The following is a 20,347-nucleotide window of genomic DNA, read 5'->3' as shown; positions in this document are numbered from 1 at the left end:
CCTGTGTATTGACTCTGTTGCATTTCTTCTTTGATTACACTGGTTAAAATAAGAAGCTATTTCTATTGGGGAAAAGTAAAGTCACAATCAAATGCACATTGTAATATAATTAAAAATGCTGAACACTTTTAATGCACTGTGTGAAATAGAGTCAGTTTACAACAAAGGATGAGAGATGCCAAACAGAGATGGGGTTTGGAAGGGATACTAGGAACTAGTGGTAATAAGGTGAGGGAAATTCAGAGAGGGGTAGTACAATTCTTAGCAAATAGTGGAATGTTTAACAGAATATAGTATTTTTTTTCTTCTTCTTTGTGTTTTTTGTTTTGTTTTGTAACATACGTTCCCCTGCAATCACAAGAGCATTTCTACATCATAACTACACATAACAGATTATGATTTTAAATATAATTTTGACAAAACATAATTGTTTCTGTATTTGATTCATGTGAAGTCCCTTTGGGATCAATAAAGTCATCTCTATCTATCTTTGAATCTGGTATATGTATATTATCACCTCATGAAGCAAAGTAAAATTAAAATGAATGCAAAAGATCACAAACAAAGTATTTTGTTGTATAACTTTGTTTAGGCATTTACTGTAATAATGCTAACACTTAATGTCACTTTTAGTTTTTCTTATCATCCAATGAATGAAATTACAATCAAGCCATAATCAAAAAACATTTTATTGTCAATATAATAATTTTCATCACCATGTAGTACATCAGATACAATTGGTGTAAGTCATCAATACAGCAGCAGACAACAAAACCTGTATCTCAAATTAAACTGTGAAAAAAATACAAACTGTATTGAAAATAAACACCGAAGACATAAAGCATGTTGTTGCAATGTAGCTGGCAACATGGAAACTTAATGAAAAACATCATGTGCATCAATACAATTTGTGTCATCACTGAAGCAGCAAAGAACAAACATGTTGTCTTAGTTTAAACGGAAAGTGAAATATAATAAAAAAAGAGACTCTAGTTGGCAATATAAAAACTTATTATGTGATTATTCTGCATTAAAATGTCTAAAAAACGACTATAAACCAGGCGGGGAGTTCTGGTCCTCTGAAATGATGCCAACGCGGAAGTAACTTAAAACTGCATTCTATCAAAAGGCCACCACGGGGCGACCGTTTTGGTGTCAAAAGGACTTCCGTCTCTATACAAGTCAATGGAGAATTCACCAACTTCTCACTTGATTTCTAAACTCAGTAAACGTTTGCAAAATGTGTTTATGGTCTCAATCGCTAGTTTAAAGCCTTTACAATGCAGTATGATGTTCATTTGTGAAATTTTGGCCTCCCTGATTTTATATTTGACGATAAAGCAGGGTATGCATTAGGGTGTGGCTACGTCGTGATTGACAGGTTATATATACAGTCTATACTATAAACATATTATATATTTTGTTGAGTTGTGTACTTAAATTGTCCCAAATGTTTCCAACACTGTTCAAACCCAGAGAAATCCATAATTTTAATCAAGGTAACAGCCCATTTCCTTTGATCACCTGTCATGTAATTGTAAATTGACTTTTTATCCAGTTTTAAGCCACATTTAAATAATACATTTTATAGATTTAACTTGATTTTAACTATATATTTTAACAAGATGAAGGATTTTAGTCACTAGACATCTGTATCTTATGTATCATAAGGACTCAAATCCAGAGTTTGGTCTTCACTGTCTGTCACTTTCCACACAAATAGCAGTCAACATGAAGGTTTCAGTCTCCTGCTTATCAGAGAAACCAGCTCAGCAAACGTTAGAGGCAGTTTGGCTTACAAAAGAGTCTTTTTCTATTTCATGTGTTCTCATGTGGATGTTCAACTGATGTCGACGTATAAAATCTTTTCCACAAGTTTTGCAATTGTAGAGCTTTTCACCTGTGTGGAGTCTCATGTGCATTTTTAATGAGCCCACCTGAGAGAATCTTTTATCACAAGCGTTACATGGAAACGGCTTCTCACCTGTGTGGATTCTCATGTGTGCTTGTAATACGGCCATCTGAGAGAAGCTTTTCTCACAAACGTTACATGGGTACGGCTTCTCACCAGTGTGGACTCTCATATGTACTTTTAACGCACCCGGCTCGCAGAATCTTTTCTCACAAGTGTCACATGAATAGGGCTTCTCACCTGTGTGGACTCTCATATGCTTTTGTAATATGTACAAATGAGAGAAGCTTTTCTCACAAATGTTACATGGGAATGGCTTCTCACCTGTGTGGACTTTCATATGCCGTTTCACTGCACTTGGATCAGAGAATCTTTTGTCACAGGCATTACATGGGTACGGCTTTTCACCTGTGTGAATTCTCATATGCACTTTTAATGCGCCCAGCTGAGAGAAACTTTTCCCACAAGTGTTACATTGGTACGGCCTCTCACCTGTGTGGATTCTCATATGGTTGTGTAATCCGCACAAATGAGAGAATCTTTTCTCACAGGCGTTACATGCATACGGCTTCTCACCTGTATGAATTCTCATATGCACTTTTAATACGGCCAGCTGACAGAAACTTTTCTCACAGGTGGGACATGGGTAGGGCTTGTCGTTTGTGTGAGTTTTCATATGCTGTTTCAGTTTTGTCATTTCACTAAATCTCTTCTCACAAGTGTCACATGGGTACGGCTTCTCACCTGTGTGGGTTCTCTCATGTGCATTCAATTGGGATATATACTTAAAAGCTTTTCCACAAGTGTCACACTTCAAAACCATTTTACCTGTTTGAGTATCCAACTGAATCTTTGATGTGGTAGGGCTACATACATTGTCACTGTCCCTTTTAGTTTTATAATGTCTCTTCTGTGGTTTTGTCTCTGTATTTCTAGTAGATCCTGAGTCTCCCTGTTTGCCTCCTTTGTGATCTTGACTCCCAACTACATGAGAGTTATAGGAGAGGAGCTGGTCATCACTGTTTGTTTCTGGTACCTCAGAGCTTTTAACTGACATGCTGACAACATGCTCATCCTCTGCTGCACTCCAAGTTTCATCAGGACTGAAGTCCTGAGTCTGATCTTCACTGTTGTCCCTTTCTTCACAAGTATCAGTTGACATTAAGGTTTCAGTCTCCTGCTTCACCACCAGCTGTTCTATCTCCAGACTGGTGTAGAGCTCCTCCTGTTCCTCTTTAATCTGTAGAGGCTCTGGGTCCTCTTGGTCTAAACAGGAGTTTCTCTCCTGGTTGCAGAGCTGCTCATCAGCAAGAACCACCTCCTCCTCCTCTTCCTTACAGACATGTTGCTGTGGGAGCTCTGGAGGGACAAAGAGGAGAGGGTTTAAAAAAGAAAATGGTACCACTTCTTGAGAAAAGCCCCTTTTAAAAAAGGATTTATTAGCATCAATTAATGACTTAATGAATGGTTAATAAATAACTCACTAATGCTTTATAAATACTGAACAAACCATTAACATTAACACATAATACATTGACACAATAACCTTTTATTAAAGATTCATCATACTTTTCCCTGCAGGAATGTTGACTGTTATGATTAATTGAGGGTTAACTGACATTCTGATAATAGTTGTAGATAAAGGGCTTGTGAATAACATTTTCTAAGTTCCTAAAGAATTTAAATTAAGTAAATGTTATTGTGGTATAGAAAGGGAGATTTTACACAACCTGGCAACCCCAAAACTAGGCTTATTAATGGATTGTAAAGTATTGATAGAGGACTGGTAAATGAATGATCGATTATGCCTTTGATTAATGCTCATGAATCCTTTATGAGAGGTACATTATCAGAATGTACAACAACAAATGTAGACATCAGACGATGCTTAAGTTACCTTTTGATTCAGGTTAGGGGAAACATAAATAATGATATTTAGGAGGTGATTCTCTGTTTTTGCACCACTTACACTTGTGGAGAACTGTTACACATTGTAGAAAAAGCCTTAATGCTGTTTATTTCCACTTACAGATTTTTAAAACCTTTATCTAGCATTTGAAAACAGAAAAAAACTGCGAGGTGCAGATCAAAAACCACTGCACTTCTATCAAATCACTCCATTTTTCTCTAGGAGCTTTCTTGTTAATCTAGTCGAGATTTGGCAAATCACTGTCAGACAAATTAGTTTTTGATCGGGACCTTGTCTAATGGGATGTGAATGGAGAAATACAGGTTTCACAAATCTAAAAAGCGTCATTGCTTTTGCTGTCTTATGCTTTTTCACAAGAGTAAATGCTGCAAAAAATAGACAGTCAGCCATATCATTATTTATGTTTCCTAAGACTTTAACCTCAACAGTTCCATTAGAAGAACTTCAGCGTCGCAGAAATACGAGTAAATAATAACAGTTATATATCTTAACAACAGTGGTGTTATATAAAGCTGATTATTCTGTTTTATTCAATTATAATCACCGCTTTACAGACCTGCTCTGTGTAGCTTTATTTCCGGTTTCCAGGCGATATCCAGCAGTCTGCGCTGACGGTCGATCTCTTCTTCATACTCGATGATAGTTTTGTGAAAAACTCTGAATATTTCTTCAGCAGCAGCAGTTAGTCTCTCGTTCATTAACTCTCTCAAATGCTGAACTGAAGACATTGTTGATTAATTACGGGTAATATTTCCCAATGCTCTGTTGAGAGACTTTTTCAACCACTGAACATCCTGCAGCGGACACATCAGGCTCCTGTATTGTTTACTTCCGCTGGGTGTTGCACTATTAAGTTCCGACAGAGGAGTTTTGTGTTTTTTCGTTCCGCAAATTGCAACAAGTTGTCTCACTGTAATTTGTGACTTATACATAAACAACACTAACAGTACAGAGGTTTTGTGTTTTTAAACTAAACATAAGACCTGTTTGCTGTTTGGGGTTGATATTTACCCTCTAACTGTAATCTTACATCCCCTTTAAATCTAGTGGAAAATTCATTACATAAAGGTTTGAGGTACTGCATTTGAATTTTGTGCAGTGTTTGATATCCATTGCACAACGAATTGTAATACTTGTTGTTGTTGTTGTTGTTGTTGTTGTTGTTGTTGTGCATTTATTTAACCCTTCCCTTATTACAGTCCCTTTCAATCCTAACCTTCCTCCTGCCTCACTGCTTCTTGGATGGACAGATGTTTCAAAATAAGTAAGCAGCCAGCACAACTGTAGCAAACTTTTGAGAATAAAGAAGCTGTGTAAATGATATTGTAACTGACTGTATTATATGTTATGTGAGTGTTTGAGTTAGTTAAGACATGCTATTCAGTGCAGGCAGAGTCCAGTTGTTAGTGAACATGTTGCCAGTTTAGACGCTGTGAAGCCTGTCTGTCATGTCAGCTACCTGTAATTGGCTGGTAGCTGGATGTGGAGGTGGTTTATAATATCTGTGAAGGTACTGAGGAGTCAGTCAATGTTACAAGGGGCTAGCACAGAGAACTATCAGCTGGCATCCTAGCTTGTCTATGATGATGTCTGAAGCTTGTGTGCTCCTGTGTTGCTTGTTCCATAGCGCCTGGCATTTGCCAATAGTTGATCTTGATATTTTTTTAAAGGATTCTGATTGGGTCATAGCATCCTCAATGTCTCTTTTGGCAACCAGGCTAAGGGTGTGGCAGGCGCACCGCTGATGAGGTGGGAGACTGTATTCTTCCTCAATTTCATTTAAAATGTCTGTGACATTTGTGAAGACAGGGTGTCCTTCCACAGGGGGGTTGGTTGACATCATATACTATAAGCAAGATATGATAATCACTTAATGAACACATAACACCTCCACACGGGTACCCTCATCTCCAACGTATTCTGCCGGCTTGCCCTGCGTTGTCATCCCGGGTGTTAGCAGGTCTGTGCTGACAGCAATCCAGCAGCAGGTGTAACATCAGCAGTTGAGCTTCAGAATCCACTGACTTGGATTTTCTTTTTAACATCACTGTATGCTGACTACCACTTAACAGAGAAATGAATAATGTCGATCCGCAGGCTGAGCGATTATTATATTGTCAGTATTTTAGAGACCCCTGAGTAATGGGTGTGAACTACAGGGGATGTAGAGAAGGGGGGGGAAGTGTATACTATGTCCCGTTCATTAAATTGCACTTCTGAATCCATAATCATGATGACATTACTCTGTTTGTAAAATAATTAGGCTATTTAGTATAAAGAAGTACGCTATTTAACAATTTAGGTAGATATATCAGTCATTTAAATTGACAATTGAAACTATGATATAATGCAAGCTTACAATATAAATATTAGCGGCCGAAACTACAAAGCGACTTGTCCACAGCTACTTTTCCACAATATAAACGGACTATTTATTAATAACTGTTATTCATTTAATTGAAATATTGCTTATCGAAGTAATAGTTTAACTCCCTGGCTGATGACATCCTCTGGCATAATTCATGCTCAGTCATTTTTGTTTTTATTTCTGTGATGCTGCGCGCAACTGCTGAGACAGCGTTCACAGCACGGGTCATTTTTCCTCATTCTTTGTCTTTCTCAGGACCTTTAATTCCACCACTAACTAAGTTCTTATTCTTAATCTTTAGTGCCATTTTCATGAATGGAGCATCTCCACAACCTGCCGGTCGTCTGACCTTATATGGCATTTTGGGGGCGTCATTCATGTTAATTTACTATTCTCGGGAACGCGCGTTCATTTAGAACAGGTGGGATTCATCATGTTTACGAAGGTCATTTACGACTGTTTCCTGGTGATACGAGTATTTGGTGAATCCGACGTGGCACACTTGTAAATTCCACCTCACGAGAAAAGTACGACAGATTTAAGAAGAAAAATACGAACATATTCTTGCATCTGGCCCATTGTCTTTTATGTTGAAATCTCTCTGCACATCTCCCAACTCAGCTAAAACATCATATGTGTGGCGCCCTATGATCCTGCGAAAAGCTAAGGCCCCAGAGGAGATGCTTAAGGTATCTTGGTTTATCCAGTGGATGGTCACCCCAAGGAAGCTTTGGTTGTTTGATGACCATGCATCTGTTGTGGTACATACATAGTTTTGACTGTACAAAGTCTTAGACAGTGTGCTTTTCATTGAAAAATACTCCTCCTCAAGCATTCTTCCCAATGTTCTTCTTGAAATCAAATGTCTTGAGGGAAAAACCTCTCTGAATAAATCCCTGTACTCCGGTCTCCCCACTGTGTGAAGTAAATGCATTACTTGAATAATGAAGTTGAGGATCAATTTGTCAAATCGCTCTTGGGTTATGGTGGGGTTACCACCCCTGAAATACTGTGCTACACTGCCTTGTTTGTCAGGGACAGGGTGTTCCTTGTCATTCAGTGGTGCACTCCCCCCCCCCCCCCCCCGTACAAGGAGCCATCTACACAAATTTCAACCAAAGTTACGATGTTGTCCCTTGGGGTACCTTGTGGGGAGTGCTGTAGGAATGCAGGAGTGCAAGGTACCAGCGCCATTGCAAGCCATACGGTCCCTGTACAACTGCTGTTAGAGCTGGGTTTGCATTCTTGGCAGCAAGTCAGACCTGTTCTCAGTGGGTGTTACATTTCCTCAGGGCTGTCCCTTGTCACCGATTCTAATTGTGATTTTCATGGACAGTCTCAATGCGCCTCTGCAGGGAGGAGAGTGTCTTGTTTGGGGACTTCAAAATTGCTTCTCTGCTTTTTGTAGATAATGTGATTCTGTTGGCCTCAACCCATCATAACCTCCAACAAAGACTGGGATGGTTTGCAGCTTTATGAACACAGTTCTTTATGTAATTCAGTTTGGAGAGTTGCTGCCCAAAGTGAAGAAGTTCAAATGTCTCAGGTTGAGAATAAGATGGAGCATGAGATTGACAGGCGGATCGTTGCAGCATCTACAGTGATGCGGGTGTTGTACTGGACCATTGTGGTGAGGAAAGAACTGAGCAAGAAGGTGACTTTCTCCCATTTACCAGTCAGTCTACAATCCAACACTCACCTATGGTCACAAGTTGTGGGTAGTGACTGAAAGAATGAGATTGCAGACAAAAGCGGCCACAATTAACTTCCTCCAGAGAGTGTCTGTGTGTTCAGACATCTGTGGAAGGCTAGGAGTAGAGCCACTGCTCCTTCGCATGAAAAGGAGCCAGCTGAGGTGGTTTGGGCACCTGGTCAGGATGCCTCCTGGATGACTGCATGGAGATCCCGGGGCAAACCCAGAATACACTGGAGGGATTATATATCTCTTCTGACTTTGGAACGACCTGGGATCCTCCGAAAGAGCTATGGAGAAGGATGTCTGGGTTTCATTGCTGTACCTGATGTCACCGCAACTCAGTTCAATATAAGCAGCTAAAAAAGGATGAGTGAATGGATCACAGAGAACATCTCCATGATGCTGATCCCTGTAAAATCCAGAGTAAAATTTAAAACTCTTGTCCTCACCTACAAAGCCCCTAATGGTCAAGCACCATCATATTTTAAAGAGCTCTTGGTGCCCTATTAACCCACTACAAAACTGTGCTACCAGAATGCAGACTTACTTTTAGTTCCTAGGGCCCCCCTGCCATGTTACTACTTCATCATTATTCACTTGACTAGGAGTAACGTACAGTGTATTATAAAATATTAACATTGACGAGCAGTGTATACTCAGCAAATGGTATATCATAATTATGGTGATATCTCTAGTCTCTATTCTATGTTCTCGTTTCATAAAATTGATTTAGCATAGTTATTGTATATAATTTAACATTTCATTGTATTTGTTTCTTTGACCTACCTCATTTGTGTGTATTTTAATTCATGTCAAGTAGCTGCTGTAACACTTTAATTTCCCTTTGGGTCTAATAGTCATCTATCTGTCTACCTTTCTATCTAGGATTCTTGATAGTTACTGTATGTTATCACCTCCTGACAGAAAGTAATATTAAAATGAAAAGATGAGATAAGTAGACAACAAAATGCCTTTTTTTGTTTAAGGATTAATTGTATATACTGCTGTCACTTTTAGTTGTTCTTTGAATATCAGACTGAAAAGACATCATGAAAATATATTTTATTGTCAATAAAAATGTGTTGATGTCACCATGTAGTACATCAACTACAATGTGTGTCATCTCTACAGAAACAAACAACAACATTTGATCTCAAGTTAAACTGGAAAAAAAATACACAAGTATAAAATTGAAAATAAACATGAAATAAATAAAAACTTAAGAGAGCGACCTGCACAACATCACCATGTAGTATATTAATACTGTAAATCAGTGTCATCACTAAAGCAGCAAATAATAAACATTTTATCTCAGGTTAAACCGGGAGATAAATACAATCAAGTTGTAATCCCCCCCCCCCCCCCCACACACACAAATATTATAAAATTGAAAATAAACATGACATAAATGAAAACTTAAGTGAGCCACCAGCACAACACTACCATGTAGTTTAACAATTAATTAGTGTCATCACTAAAGCAGCAAATAATAAACATTTTATCCTGCCTTATCCCAGAAGAAAAATACTAATATAACATTAAAAAAGTGCTTCAGACAAGGAGACTCTAGTTGACAGTACAAAAACTTAAATACCCAAAATCACCCCAAATGCTTCCCACACTGTTCATTTCACTTGATCGCCTGTCAGGCATCATGAACCCTTTGTACAAGCATTTGTGTTGTCCAATAGAAACTGTTACAAGTTGATTTTTATCTAGTTTTATGCCACATTTTAACAATACACTTTTCAGATCTTAATTGTTTTCAACTGTATCTTTTCACAGGATGAAAGAGTATAGTCACCAGACATCTGAATCTTACGTTATCAGAGAAACATGCTAACCAAACATTAGTAGTAGCTTGGCTTGCAACCATTCCAAATGTCCTCTGTTCACAGAATAGCTCCAGAGAAACACTGATTTTTATTTGCAATTATACAGCTTCTTATTTGGATGAATTCTTTGGTGCTTTTTCAAATTTGGCTTCTGACTGAATCTTTTTCTAGTGCATGCATTCTCATGTCGATCTTGAATTGATGTCTGCGTATGAAATCTCTTGCACAAGTTTTGCAATTGTACAGCTTCTAACCTGTGTGGACTCTCATATGCACCTTTAATGTGCTCTGCTGAGAGAATCCTTTCCCACAAGTGTTACATGAGTATGGCTTCTCACCTTTATGAATTCTCATATGCGATTTTAATGTGCCCAGCTCAGCAAATTCTTTCCCACAAGTGTCACATGAATACGGCTTCTCACCTGTGTGGATTCTCATATGCGATTTTAATCCATCCTGCCGAGAGAATTTTTTCCCACAAGTGTTACATGGATACGGCTTCTCACCTGTGTGAGTTCTCATATGCTTAAATGATACACACAGATGAGAAAATCTTTTCTCACAAGTGTCACACGGGTACGGCTTCTCACCTGTGTGGACTCTATTATGCTGTTTTAATGCACTCAGCTGGGCGAATTTTACATGGGAATTTTACAGTGTTACATGGGAACGGCTTGTCCCCTGTATGCATTTTCATATGCCTTTTCACTTTTGCCACTTGGGTAAATCTTTTCCCACAAGTGTCACATGGGTACGGCTTTTCACCTTTGTGGACTGTCATATGCTCTTTTAATACGCCCACCTGTGAGAATTTTTTCCCACAAGTGCCACATGTGTATGGCTTCTCACCTGTGTGGACTCTGTGGTGTACTTTCAAGTGAGAAATATACTTGAAAGCTTTTCCACAAGTGTCACACTTCACAACCTTTTCACCTGTTTCAGTATCCAGCTGAATCTTTGATGTGATAGGGCTACATACATTGTCACTGTGACTTTTAGTTTTATAATGTGTCTTCTGTGGTTTTGTCTCTGTATTTCTAGTAGATCCTGAGTCTCCTTGTTTGCCTCCTTTGTGATCTTGACTCTCAGCTACATGAGAGTTATGGGAGAGGAGCTGGTCATCACTATTTGTTTCTGGTACCTCAGAGCTTTTAACTGACAAGCTGACAACATCCTCAATCATCAAGTCCAGAGTCTGCTCTTCACTGCTGTCACTTTCCTCACAAGTAGCAGACGATATAAAGGTTTCAGTCTCCTGCTTCACCACCAGCTGTTGTCTTTCCAGATTGGTGCAGAGCTCCTCCTGTTCCTCTTTAATCTGTGGAGGCTCTGGGTCCTCTTGGTCCAAACTGGAGTTCCTCTCCTGGTTGCGGAGCTGCTCGTCAGTGGGAATTTCCTTCTTACAGACATGTTGCTGTGGGAGCTCTGGAGGGACAAAGAGGAAATGGTTTTAAAATGTGGTCCTACTTTGTGGGAAGGCACCCTTTTAAAAGGTTTCTAAGCATTAATTAATTATTTAATTAATTAGTTGCGCATCCGAATCTACCCAAACCAGAAACCCTGGATGTTGAAAGATGTCCAGGCATTCCTCAAAGTTTGTGATAAGGCCTTCAAGTCAGGGGACAGGGCCCTCTACAGCACTGCAAGAGCCAACCTTAAAAGAGGCATTAAAAATGCCAAATGGGGGTACAAGAGGAAAGTCGAGGAGCCGTCATCCCACCCGGCCTCAAATCAGCCAATATCATTCCAGTCCTAAAAAAGCCTGTGTAGACAGTTTGAAAGATTACAGACCTGTTGCTCTCACTCCCATTGTCACCAAGTGCCTGGAGAGACTAGTACTGAGGCACATCAAAGCCAGCCTCTCTCCCACCTTTGATCCCCACCAATTTGCCTACAGGGAGAACAGGTCCACAGAGGCCATCACCATTGCTCTCCACACAGCACTACATCATCTGGAGCACGGAGGGACCTATTTCCTGATGCTCTTCAATGACTACAGCTCCGCTTTCAATACGATCATTCTGGACATACTCATCAGGACACTGCTCCACCTGGGACTCTCCTCTCACCTCTGCACCTGGATCATAGACTTTCTCACAAACTGCCCCCAGTCTGTCAGGCAGGGCCCCCACGTCTCCTCTGCCCTCACTCTCAGCACTGGCTCCCCACAGGGCTGTGTGCTGAGTCCACTACTCTGTTCACCCTCACATACCACTAACTCTATAATAAAATTTGCAGACTACAGTGGTCACAGTGGAACAGTTTCTTTCCCAAAGCCATCCAGACTCTCAATAAACACACACAGTGACTCTGCAAACCACTTTAAAAACTCCATTTATATATCTGTGCAATACATTACTAGTGCAATATTTAAACAAACTCTTGCACTCACAACACTTTTTTTCTTTTTACTTACCTGCCGTGTCTTAATTTTACCTGCCTTTGTTTTTGTTGTATAGTTTTATGATGGATCGTGATTGACTGTGTGTGATGCTGAATGTATGTATGTATGTATGTATGTATGTATGTATGTATTTCTGTATGTATGTATGTATGTATGTATGTATGTATGTATGTATGTATGTATGTATGTATGTATGTATGTATGTATGTATGTATGTATGTATGTATGTATGTATGTATGTATGTATGTATGTATGTATGTATGTATGTATGTATGTATGTATGTATGTAGTAGTTATTACTACATACATAGTATGTAGTAGTATGCAAATTACCACTCATTGTATTTTTCATTGTATTTTAAGTACAGTGACAAAAAAGGCATCTTATCTTATCTTATGTCTTCACTAGTAATCACTAGTTAATAAATGATATACTGATGCTTCAATATTCAACAAACACAAATACATTTACACAATAACATTTTATTAATTAGTCATACTCAATTTAACCCTCCAGGACTGTTGATTATTATCAAACTATTAAAGAAATGATGGTCCAAATGGTTGGTTTGTCATTTCAATACAAACTGTAAAAGTCAGACCATTGCTTTTACTTTCTTACTGTGTGTGTTAGAGAGGAAAGTTCTGGTATTATTCCTTAAAGGACTACTGTTCTCTACTAACCCTGGCTCATATCCAAATAGAGGCTTTGGGTTTTTGATGGGAAAATACAAAACTCTTATTCATTTTATGTTCCTATAACCAGTAATACCAATGTCTTATATTCATTTTTACATTTGCATTATAATTTGCAGCATTATATTTGGTTTAGTGGTGATTGTTCTTTTATATATATTATATTAGTATGTGTTAGAATGGTTAGCGTGACTATTTTTATGACTATGGTAATGATTAAAAGTGTATGCATTACACTTTGCATTCCACACTTGTAGAGTAGAGGCCACAAAGCTAAAAGGTCAAGAAGCAGTACATTTCCATCATGTGTTATGAACTGTTGTGACTAAGAGAATGTGAAGGTTGCGGTGGTGGGGGAGAGAAAACACACCACGGAGACAGCACGGGAAGGCTCCAGAGGAAAAACAGCCCACCACCTGGTGCCCTGATAACACTTGTTGATAAAGATGACTTTTGTTAAGTATAAAGCCTACTCAGGAGGACTGCCCTCTGAGCATTACTCTGTCCACGGTTGGTAGCTGTGTATCTGTTGATTTGCTCCTTCTCGCAAGAATTAAAAGTAACTTGACTTTTGAACTTGGTTTCAGCCTCAGTCTTGTATTTCATTTTTCTATCAGTTTTGGTATGAGCAAAACATGATAAAGGGTCAAGAGTCATATATGGCTTGGGGCACTTGGTTTCCTGTGTCTTGGGGAGGTATAGCTCTCGTGTAACATATATATGCATGCAGATGTATATCAGCTATGTTTGACTAATCACAGATCATTTCTGTGTTCCTTCAGAAACTAAAATAGATTAGTTTTGTTCTTTGCTCAAAGAGACGAGCTGATCCCAGTCTTGTGTGTGTGTTCTGTCTCCTAATTGTACAACAGCAACTTTTAAATCTTCAACCCAGCAGTGTTTTATGTATTATTTCATATGTGTGTTTAGTGTTTTCAGACAAAACAATAATTGAGGATTAAATGACATTCTGATAATTTGTCAGGTCTTAAAAGTTGTTAATAAGGGTTTGTGAATAACATTTTCTAAGTCATCAGTAAGTGGTACTGTGTTCCTAAAGAATTTAAATAAAGTAAATGTTATTGTGTTATAAAAAGGGGAATTTTAGACAACATAATAAATGATTTTAAAGCACTGGTAAATTAATTATTAACCATCAGGGCCTTAATTAACACGTATGGACCATTTATAAGAGGTGCCTCATCAGAATTTACAAAAAATACAGATATCTGACGATGTTAAATTACTATTCAATTCAGGGTAAAGGGAAACGTTTTGGGGAAAGTGAGGGGAAACAGAAATAATGATATATAGGGGCCAGTGGCGTGCACAGACATTTTGGGGGGCAGGAGCCCAGTGAAAAATAAGGGCACTTTGTGCGGCATGTGGAACTGCCGGCTGCCTCAGTCAATCACTGTTGTATTATTTCTCTGGAATATACACACATGGAGAGGTTTTTAGCAAGTTAGGCAGCTACAATGATAGATCCGTGTACTGGTTGCAAAATAAGAAACATGTGTTTTTTCCTGTCAGAACAAAAAAAGTGTACAAAGTGTCATTTTGAAGTGACGAGTGAAGAGTGAGCATTACCATTCTCTAAAGCAGCATCCTCCTCGGTGGTCATCACGTCATATCTATTATTGATTTGGGCTAGCGTCGCTATAGCTTGGCAACTGAGGCTTAGGGGGCAAACAATACACTTGACTCGATTCCCAAAAAGTAACTGAGTTAGTAACTGAGTTACATCAATGTCAAAGTAATTAATTACCAGGAAGAGTAACTATTACGTTACTTTTAAAAAAAATTGTTCAAATATGTAATTACTTGGCTGCCCAGGTCAATAACAACTGGCCCAAAACAAGTTCAAAATTAAATTATGCTTAAATTTACTAAAAAGAAGTAAATCATAAAATTGTACATGTAGCAGATGTGCAGCAATTGAATTTTATTCCTCAAAAAGCAATAACAATATAAACTTCTCTTAATATAACTATGAACAATTGTACTGGAAATGAATAAATAAATAAAAAGGTCCGGTGGGGGGGGCATTGGTCTGATAAGCAGCAACAGAGCTATCAGGACTTTGCTCTCACACATAATTAGCTTTTGACAACAGAAAAAGGGCAATTTCACAGAAATGTCTATATTCAAAAGGTCTGTATATAAAAAACAAACGACTGCACTTAGATTTCACCTTTTCTTTCTTTACAGGAAAGCACAAAAAAAGTTACACAAATCTGAAAAGAGTTAGGGTTTTTGCTACGATGTCTTATCCTTTTTTCAGAAGTGTAAATGGTTCAAAAACAGACAATCAGCCGCAACAATGTTTCGCCCGAATTTAACCACAACTTTTCCCAAAGAAGCTAAATTCAGTGTCGGAGAAATACGAAATTGTTTTATTATTAGAATAATTCAAGTTTTACAGACCTATCCTGTGTAGCTTTGTTTCCGGTTTCCAAACTATATCCAGCAGTCTGCGCTGACGGTCGATCTCTTCTTCATACTCGATGATAGTTTTGTGAAAAACTCTGAATATTTCTTCAGCAGCAGCAGTTAGTCTCTCGTTCATTAACTCTCTCAAATGCTGAACTAAAGACATTGTTGATTAATTACGAGTAAGACGCGTCAGAATTTTTTGCCAGACTTCTTGAACTACTGGACTCCCTGCAGCTGAGCTGACACATCTGGCCCATTTGTTGTTTACTTCCGCTGGCTGTCACACTGTTAAGCTCCGACAGAGGAGTCTTGTGTTTTTACGTTCTTTTTGTTGTTGTACATTTATTTAACCCTTCCCTTATTAAAGTCCCTTCCAATCCCAACTTTTTTTTTTTTTTAAACAAAATGTATTTAAATCTTTAAGACAAAATACAATACAAACAGTATCAACCTTGGAAGTACAGGGAGTACAGTGTTAAATATAAAACACACACACACACACACACACACACACACACACACACACACACACACACACACACACACACACACACACACACACACACACACACATATATATATATATATATATCACATAAAAAACACAATCAGACCAAAAATGCAAATTATATAAAAACTAACATATAAAGTTAATAAATAAATAATTAATACATCAAAAAAATACAAATTTAAACAAATGAATAAAAATAGACAGCAGGAGCAATATTTTATCTGGCAGTATGTTCTACAATATCTTTTAGTAGGCTGGATCTCTTGAAAGCTTTTTTGTTTTGAGGTACTTTACATACAGAATCATAAAAAATCTTAAGATCCACATGAAACAAAATTTAATTTGGGATAAACTGAAGAAATCTGGCTTTATGAATATGATATTTACCCAACAGACACAGCAATTTAATTACATTATCAATTGTATTATTGTTTGATTTCGACACTCAAAAAAAGACCATACTTTCTGTAATGGTTACCAAGACCCTCTGAGACTCCCAAACTAATAAAGATATTTGAGTCCAAAAATTATAAGAATGTGGACATTCTGTGGACAAATAAATGAGAAAAAGACTCCATCTATTCTTTGCAGAAGGAACATAAAGGTGACACATCAGGTCTAACGTTGTTAATGAATTCATTGCAGAGATAGTATCTATGCAAGAGTTTAATATGAACTTCTTTAACTTTATTGGGGACAAAAAAAGAATTCTTCATATGTAGCTAGGTCCCCAGTATCATTTAGAAGTTCAAAAATAAACATAATACCTTGGTCATACCAGTCTTAAAAATATGGTCTTATTTTTGTATACAACATGCTGATTATTCCATAAAATGCATGTGTGTGGAGAGAAGTTGTGTTTAAAAGCGATTTTCTATGTGTCCAGGGCTTGTTTATGAAAACTGGCAAGCTTAACGCCAACACCTGTTTCAGTATCCAGCTGAATCTTTGAAGGTGTAGGGTTACATACATTATCACAGTCCCTTTTAGTTTCATAATGTCTCTTCTGTGGTTTTGTCTTGATTTAATGCACAATACCAAACAGAATACAAGATAATATTCTTCACTGCGATCTGCTGGGGCAACAGTATCAGAGACACAGACATGAACAAACTGATCAGGAAGGCTGGCTCTGTGCTCATCTGGATCTGGTCTAAATGAACTGGAGCTGGTTGAAGAGATTGAAGATGCTGCACAGACAGTTAAACATCATGGAGAACATCTTGCATCCCCCCCATGAGCTGCTGGTCAAACACTGGAGCACTTTCAGTCAGAAATTTCTTCAGGCTCTGCTGTGTCAAAGAACGCTAATGGCTTATTATGAAATACTGAAAATAAAAAGATTCTTGTTTTTGAAAGTATGATAATTGGCACCAGCTTCAAAACATTGAAATGGCATCATAACTTTATTAACAAAATGCTGTTCAACATTGGTTAGTTTGCAATTACAGTAACAGGGAGAAGAAAAAGAAAGAAAAGAAAACAGGATTTAGTTGAAAAAACTTGATAGCACTGTTGGAAATGTACAACTCACATGAAGATATTCTGAACTCTTTTTCATGGAGAATATTTCTTATTAAATCACAATGTTGGGGAACACTTACAGGAGTTTCAACTCGATTGTTTCTCCTATTTACCAATTTTTTTATGCAACATTTCACAAAAAGGCTACTTAGTTGTGTGGATTCTTACGCTTTTCTAATTCAGACACAACCAAATCTTTTCTGTGTTGCAGTAAGTTCTTCTCATGTATATTTTAAAATCACCACAAAGCTCCACCTCATGTGTTGCAATTATACAGCTTCTCGCCTGGATGTTTCTATGTGTATTTTCAAGTCTGACATCTGACTGAATCTTTTACCACAGCATCTGTTCTCATGTTGATCTTTGATGTCTATGTATGAAGTCTCTTACAAGTTTTGCAATTTTTCAGCTTCTAACCTGTGTGGTGTCTCATATGCATTTTCAATGCATCCAGCCGAGAAAATCTTTCCTCACAAGTGTCACATGGGTACGGCTTCTCATCTGTGTGGACTCTTATATGCATTCTCAATGCATCCAGCCGAGAAAATCTTTTCTCACAAGTGTCACATGGGTACGGCTTCTTACCTGTGTGGACTGTTATATGCCTTTTCATTTTTTCCACTTGAGTAAATCTTTTTCCACAAGTGTCACATGGGTATGGCTTCTCACCTGTGTGGACTGTCATATGCCTTTTCACTTTCGTCATCTCACTAAATCTCTTCCCACAAGTGTCACATGGGTACGGCTTCTCACCTGTGTGGACTTTCATATGTTTGTGTAATACAAACAGATGAGAGAATCGTTTCCCACAGGTGTCACACGGGTATGACTTCTCACCTGTGTGGACTATCATATGCCTTTTCACTTTTGTCATTTCACGAAATCTCTTCCCACAAGTGTCACATGAATACGGCTTCTCGCCTGTGTGGATTTTCATATGCTGTTTTAATATGCTTTTCTTAGAGAATCTTTTCTCACAAGTGTTACATGGGTATGGTTTCTCCCCTGTTTGTGTTCTCCTATGACTTTCCATTTTTGCCATTTGGTAAAAGTTTTTCCCACATGTGTCACGTGTGTACGGCTTCTCACCTGTGTGGACTCTGTGGTGTACTTTCAAGTGAGAAATATACTTGAAAGCTTTTCCACAAGTGTCACACTTCAAAACCTTTTTACTTGTTTGAGGATCCAGCTGAATCTTTGATGTGGTAGGGCTACATACATTGTCACCGTGACTTCTAGTTTTATAATGTCTCTTCTGTGGTTTTGTCTCTGTATTTCTAGTAGATCCTGATTCTCCTTGTTTGCCTTCTTTGTGATCTTGGCTCTCAGCTACATGAGAGTTATGAGAGAGGAGCTGGTCATCACTGTTTGTTTTTGGTACCTCAGAGCTTTTAACTGACAAGCTGACAACATGCTCAATCATAAAGTCCAGAGTCTGCTCTTCACTGTTGTCACTTTCCTCACAAGCAGCAGTCGACATAAAGGTTTCAGTCTCCTGCTTCACCACCAGCTGTTGTCTTTCCAGATTGGTGCAAAGCTCCTCCTTTTCCTCTTTAATTTGTGGAGACTCTGGGTCCTCTTGGTCCAAACTGGAGATCCTCTCATGGTTACAGAGCTGCTCGTCATTGAGAACCTCCTGCTCCTCCTCCTCCTCTTGTTGCTGTGGGAGCTCTGGACGGACAAAGAGGAAAGGGTTAGAAAAAATGTGGTCCTACTTTGTGGGAAGGCACCTGGGAAGGTTTATACACATTAATTAATGTCTTAATCAGTAGTTAATAAATCATACACTAATTCTCAATATTTAACAATCCATTAACATTAACACACATTATTCATTAACACAATAATCTAGCCTTTTCAGACAATTTCCACGACAAAACATTAATTGAGGGTTAAATGACATTCTGATAAGTCGTCAAGTCTTAAAAGTTGTTGACAAAGGGCTTGTGAATAACAGTTTCTAAGTCATCAGTAAGTGGTACTGTGTTCCTGAATAATTTAAATAAAGTAAATGTTATTGTGGTATAGAAAGGGGAATTTTAGACAGCCTGACAACACAAAAAACATGCTAATTAATAGGTAACAAATAACTGGTAGATTAATTATTAACCATCAGCTTTCATTAATGCTTATGGACCACTTATAAGAGGGGCCTCGTTAGAATGTACAATAAATGTAGATATATGACAATGTTAAATTACCTTTTAATTCAGGATAAAGGGAGAAGTTTACAAAAAACTGTTCGACATTGTAACAAAAGCCTTAATGCTGTTTAGGACAACTTTTATATTTGAGAAACCTTTATTTAGCTTTTGACAACAGAAAAAGGGCAATTTCTACATCAACACCACTTTGGACCAGGTCCATATAAAAAAAAAAAAAACACTTTACTTAGATTAGTCAAATCTGGATTCTGAAATCACTGTATCTCAATGAATCTTTAGCGATTTTTTGTTAATCTAATCCAGATTTGACAGAGTAGCTTTTGATCTGGACTTGGTATCTTGGTATCAGTGAAATCACATTTTCTTCTTTTCGAGAAAGAATAATACAGGTTTCACAAATGTGAAAAGCCTTAAAGCTTTTTCTACGATGTCTAACCCTTTGTGGTGCATAAACAGACAATCAGCCCCTAAATATCACCATTTATGTTTCCACCGATTTTAACCTCAACTTCTCCCTCAGAAGCTAACATCAGCGAATACATTTAATGTATATTAACCCCTGTGGTGGTATATAAAGCTGATTATTCTGTTTTATATTATTAAAAATAATTAAGGTTTTACAGACCTATCGTGTGCAGCTTTATTTCAGGTTTCCAAACAATGTCCAGCAGTCTGCGCTGACGGTCGATCTCTTCTTCATACTCGATGATCGTTTTGTGAAAAACTCTGAATATTTCTTCGGCAGCAGCAGTTAGTCTCTCGTTGATTAACACTCTCAAATGCTGAACTGAAGACATTGTTGATTAATTACGGGTAATATTTCTCAATGTTCTGCAGAGAGACTTCTTCAACAACAGGACACAAAGCAA

General features: G+C 38.0%; 3 protein-coding genes across 4 annotated transcripts in view; all 3 read right to left on the bottom strand.

The window, feature by feature from the left end:
- The window catches only part of erap1b (endoplasmic reticulum aminopeptidase 1b), a 154,132-nt gene that overhangs the window by 112,348 nt on the left and 21,437 nt on the right, over positions 1-20,347 (bottom strand). The gene's annotated exons all lie outside the window — the stretch shown is intronic.
- On the bottom strand, positions 728-15,502 carry LOC133979388 (zinc finger protein 271-like). The gene is given in 7 exon segments (XM_062417901.1): positions 728-3,271; positions 4,399-4,569; positions 7,910-7,935; positions 8,079-8,262; positions 9,996-10,386; positions 10,388-11,166; positions 15,270-15,502. Coding segments are annotated over 7 exon segments (3,225 nt in total). The 5' UTR covers positions 15,442-15,502; the 3' UTR covers positions 728-1,769.
- On the bottom strand, positions 17,702-20,347 carry LOC133978684 (zinc finger protein 501-like). 2 transcript variants are annotated; one of them, XM_062416973.1, is made up of 3 exons: positions 20,104-20,347; positions 18,403-18,984; positions 17,702-18,234 (listed from the first exon to the last, which is right to left on the bottom strand). In XM_062416973.1, the coding sequence occupies exons 1-3, from the start codon at positions 20,273-20,275 to the stop codon at positions 17,726-17,728; spliced, it is 1,263 nt and encodes a 420-aa protein (XP_062272957.1). In that variant the 5' UTR covers positions 20,276-20,347; the 3' UTR covers positions 17,702-17,725. The 2 variants fall into 2 exon arrangements, with proteins under 2 accessions (XP_062272957.1, XP_062272956.1); XM_062416972.1 differs by having other exon boundaries at positions 17,702-18,984.

This window comes from Scomber scombrus, chromosome 4, assembly GCF_963691925.1.
Source record: "Scomber scombrus chromosome 4, fScoSco1.1, whole genome shotgun sequence".
NCBI classification, from domain to species: Eukaryota; Metazoa; Chordata; class Actinopteri; order Scombriformes; family Scombridae; genus Scomber; species Scomber scombrus.
The sequence above is the reverse complement of the archived record's forward strand: the minus strand, read 5'-3'. Positions and strand labels throughout refer to the sequence as shown.